This window comes from Elgaria multicarinata, chromosome 11 (genome assembly GCF_023053635.1).
Source record: "Elgaria multicarinata webbii isolate HBS135686 ecotype San Diego chromosome 11, rElgMul1.1.pri, whole genome shotgun sequence".
In the NCBI taxonomy this organism is placed as follows: Eukaryota; Metazoa; Chordata; class Lepidosauria; order Squamata; family Anguidae; genus Elgaria; species Elgaria multicarinata.
Genome location: NC_086181.1, coordinates 35,356,906 through 35,361,751, shown reverse-complemented (window position 1 = coordinate 35,361,751; position 4,846 = coordinate 35,356,906). Strand labels below are relative to the sequence as shown.

At 42.2% G+C, this 4,846-nt stretch overlaps 1 protein-coding gene across 1 annotated transcript; it reads right to left on the bottom strand.

Moving 5' to 3' along the window:
• Positions 1-851: 851 nt before the first annotated feature.
• On the bottom strand, positions 852-2,087 carry LOC134405676 (vomeronasal type-2 receptor 26-like). Its single transcript, XM_063136921.1, has 2 exons — positions 2,009-2,087; positions 852-1,753 (listed from the first exon to the last, which is right to left on the bottom strand). Exons 1-2 carry the CDS (start codon positions 2,085-2,087, stop codon positions 852-854), a joined length of 981 nt encoding a protein of 326 aa, XP_062992991.1.
• Positions 2,088-4,846: the final 2,759 nt, after the last annotated feature.

Sequence of the window (4,846 nt, the reverse complement as noted above, 5' to 3'; positions counted from 1 at the left end):
TTTTTAAACTTTACTCCTGAAGGGACTGTGAATGCTTGGAGCTCTCTTCTAAGCTGAATTAGTCAAACAAAGCAAGGCGTTTACCAGACTCCTCCTCCTTCAGGTGGAGTTCACATGTTGTAATTTCTTGTGGTTATTGTAGTTTTTATCACTGGTTTGTATTGCTATTTGGGTTGTTGTTTTTACTGTGTTTCTGTTTTTATCGCTGTTAATATCTTAATAGTTTTATGTGCTGCAAGCCACATTGGGAGGGCTTCTGCAGTGAAAGGCAACCAAGAATTATTTTAAATAGTAGTAATAATTCTGAATTCAGTCCAAACTCCTGATGACCAGGATTCAGCAGTGGCTAAGAGTGTATTTCTAAGAGTGTATTTGCACAGCTAAAGCTAGAGCAACAGTGTGCCCATTCCTGGAGATGCCATCTCTCACATAGTGGCACGTGCCTTATTGGGGTGGGGGGGAACTGACTTGATTATTAGAGTGCACCAAATGCAGGACTGCCTTCAAAAAGTGTTCAGAAATATTGGCTACTCAAGAAAGTTGCTGTAAGACAATTACCTGGACCATTTCTGAGGAACATGTCACTCATCCTTCAACAGCTTCACTGGCTACCAGTCTGTTTCTCACCAATTGAAAGGGCAGATTGTGACATATAAAGCCCTACATGATTTAGGGCAAGTCTATTTGAAAGGCCACATTCACCCTTATGAGGTTGCCCAAGTTTTAATACACTACCATTCCACAGAATGACAAACTATTTGGGACCAGATTATTGGCATTCATCAATTTGAGCTTGACCAAGTTTTAACAGACTGCCATTCCTAAAGATGACCCCATGTCCCCTCTCAATTCTAACTCTTCTTCCTTACTAACTGTTCTCTGGTATTCAGCTCAGGCTGCAGCATAATAATGTAGCATTTGGGGAGGAAGATACAACCCAATAACCCAGCACTAGAGGCCAAGATGGAGAAGATCTCCACGGCCACCATGTATTTCCCCTTGGTGCTCAGGTAGGTGGGCACAAAAGACACCCAAACACTGCAGAAGACCAACATGCTGAAAGTGATCAGCTTGGCTTCATTAAAAGAATCAGGCAACTTCCTGGCAAAGAAAGCCAGCGTGAAGCTGATGATGGCCAAAAAACCCATGTAGCCAAGGACAATGTAAAACATTAGGGTTGAGCCTTCATTGCATTGAACTATGGTCATGGCAACCTGGGAGTGCATGTCAAACTCTGGGAAGGGGGGAGAAGTTGCCAGCCACACAGCACAGATGCCAGCTTGAATAAGAGATGAGAGAATGATGACTGATACTGTCAGTCTCTTCCCAACCCATTTCCTCATCCTGTTTCCTGGCTTTGTGGCCATGAAGGCCAAAACCACAGTGATGGTCTTTGCCAACACACAAGCAACAGCAGTGGAGAAGATTATGCCAAAGACTGTTTGCCTCAGCAGGCAGGTCACCTTCCCAGGCCACCCAATGAACAGGAAGGAGCAGAGGAAGCAGAGCAGCAGAGAGCAGAGCAGGGCACACGTGATGCTCCAGTTGTTGGCTTTGACGATGGGTGTATTGTGGTGCTGAATGAAGCTCCCGATCACAACAATTGTGATCACAGAAAGGAAAAGAGCTAAGGATGCTAGAACTACTCCCAAGGGCTCCTCATAAGATAGGTAGATTATTTCTTTAGGAAGACATTGGTCCTTGTTTTTGTTTGGATACTGATCTTCTGGGCACTTCTCACATTGATCTGCATCTGAAAGTGAGAAGCAAAGTCTCAGTATCTCCAGAATACAAGTATCTTGTAGCTTTCATCTGATTACATATTGCAGCGCACAAATATATTGTGCAGCTTCCTCTTTTTTTCAACATCCATGATGGATGCTTTCCTGGGTTGTTCTCTGTGCAAAGGAATGAACGTTTTTATAGACAAAACTGCCAGGACTTACATTAAACCTGAGTTTAGAACTTCTAGATTATTTGTCAATTAACTCTGGATTCTTCCACTTACCCAACTGGGTTGAAATTCTCCCTTGGGGGCACTCAATGCAATCATAGCAGCACGCTTGCTTCCCAGGCTGGACGAACATGCTCTGTCCAGGGTGGCAGCTCTTGACACAGATGGAGGCGGGTAGCGTCTAATGGTAACCAAAAGGAAGGACTTGTCACTTGGTTATAGCTGCAATGATGCTTCTGAGATGCTCTCCAGCTTTCAGTTAAGGACAGATAGTCCTTCTGAAAGAGGGAACCCAAGCCTCTTTAGTTGTTTATTCTTTGTGGAAGACTACAGAGGCTAAGATGCTCTAATTATAGGCTTCATCTACACCAAGCAGGATATTCCACTATGAAAGTGGTATATAAAAGGCAGGAGCCACACCAAGCAGGATATAGTGCTATGAAAGCTGGATATGGTATGTGTCAATGGGCCCCAACAGTTGTCAGTGCTCTTCAATACAGCTGTAAAGCAGTAGTGTGGCTCCTGCCTTTTATATATTGCTTTCATAGTGGAATATCCTGCTTGGTGTAGATGAGACCAACGTCACCCAAAGAGCCATCTCTGCAACAACAACCAGATGGCCTCAGCTTCTTTGTACCCTCTTCAAAATATTCACTTTTGGGTCCTGACAATCCCATCAGCATATCATTTTTACTACCAAATTAAGGTAGCATTTTAACTCTAGGCTACGATTCTCACCTTTTAAGCAGGAATAGAGTGTGACAAGTGCGGTCCTTGTCTAGGGATTTTTATGATGTGGGATTTCTATATTTAGCTTGACCATGGATCAGCACGGAAGGTATCCCATGACATTTCCAACAGGAAGTGGCCCCCAAAATGCAAGTGAATGCAATCACAGTATGTTTAGATACAAGACTATAAAAGCAGGGGTGTCTTTTATGTGAGCTGGATAGTCGTGGTAATGGAAGGAGGGGTAGAGAAGGCTGTGGCCGTTGGGAGCAGTTAGAAGAGGGGGATGAGGGAAAGAGGAGGAAGGAAAAGGAAAGGAGGGAGGTTTTGGGGGGATTTGGGGATGATAAGAAAGAGAAGACAACATTGGATAGAATGGCTGTAAGGAGCAGGGTGTTGGGCAGCCTGCCACAATGAACAGCGTTTCAGGAACAGCATCAAGAAGTTTACCCAGGCAATGTGCAAGGCCCTGCAGGGATAGCTTAACAACTATTTAGGAGTTGAGATAAACTCAGGGACTCACAGAGTTTTAATTGTTAAGTTGTTAATAATACATTCATAAGTTTTGTAAAATGAAGGGTTTCTTTGTTTGGCTACGTCCTGGTGCCTCACCCAGATTCCTTATTTACGGTTACATTTCTGCTTTACTTCAAAATCTGAGGCAGCCTTTCACACCCAGCTCAAGGAAGGTTGTGTGTGTTTAAGAGTCCTCCATCTATCCAAAGCCCTGCCAAGAAGTGTGTGGCACAGCAGGAGGAATGACTGTGGCAATCTTGCTGTTGTGACCTTGGAGGACCATGCCCTGAAGTGCTTTCTGTGGCAACTGCAATGGGCAGGAGTGGAGAAAAAGGGGGAATGTGAAGTCATAGGAGTGTCTATGGCCTTGGGAGGTAGAATCCAACCTATCCAATAGCCCTTGGCACAAATTCCAACAGAATTTAGGATTTCTCAGTAAGTTCTATTAGTTTAGTCCCCATGATGCACCTTATCTTTTATACATGACAGTCATTTCATTTTTTGTTAGTATTATATTTTAGGAGGTCTTGGTCTATTGCTTAATTTTACATTATCGGTAGTTAATTTTGAAAAAATCTTCTTCTTTGGTGTTTATTCTATTTTGAACAATGCCTAGAGAAAATTGATTATCAGGCATTTAGTCAATTAAATAAATAATACATTTATTGGTCACGTCAAACATATTCTGATCAATTATCAACCACCCTGAATAACAGTATTTGTAACATGCTTATGAAAATTGCTGATGGTACGGATGATGATGAAGAAAAAACAATAATGATTCCCACCTGATTAAATTTATGATTCCACACAATGGCATTTCCATTAATGGTGAACCTATTCTCTGGAGTAGCCTGGGCCTCCTTCCTCCCAACTTGGATTCTGTGGAAGGATTGATTGGGGAAGGTGATCAAGTTGGTGAGATCGTATCCCATTTCCAGGTCCCCATTGTCATCAAAAAAGATTTCTTCCCCTGCACTATTGTTGAAGCGGATGCTTCTCAGAAAGGAGTGAAGCTGGATTAGAGGCAAAAGAGATTTACAATGCATTGTTTGCTTATTCATTAAAAGGATTTATAAAACCTGGTACCTGTACCTTCTTAGAGGTACCAAGGTGGTCAGATACTGGAGAAATGGTTAAAGTTATTTCCTTGGAATTTGCCAAGTTGTGATCTTTGTGTTGCTTGCAGATGAAGCTTTTATCATACAATCACCCTACACCCTTCACAGACTGTTATAGCGGGTGCAAACAAAGTTCCCTTCCATTTGTAATCCTCCTGTGTCTTCAATAGACTTCAAATATCTATTTTCCCAAATATCAGGAGCCTGAAACAGGAATTTCCAGGAACCTGTATTTTCCAAACTTTCAAAAGTGCTACAAACAAAATGAGATGGAAGATGAAAAATGAAAGCAATATTTTGGTGATGGGAGTGTTTCCAGGACTTCATCAGGTATCCATGAAGCTACTATATAGTATACTGTGTTAGACCACTGGTTTGTCTATCTCAATAATTTCGTTCTAACATGCAGCAAATCTCTAGAGTATTGGGCAGAGACTTTTACCTACCCTGCTACCTGAGATCCATCTTTTCAATGGATGTTACAAAGATTGGTCTGGGGAGCTTCACTATATGAGACTTGTTATAT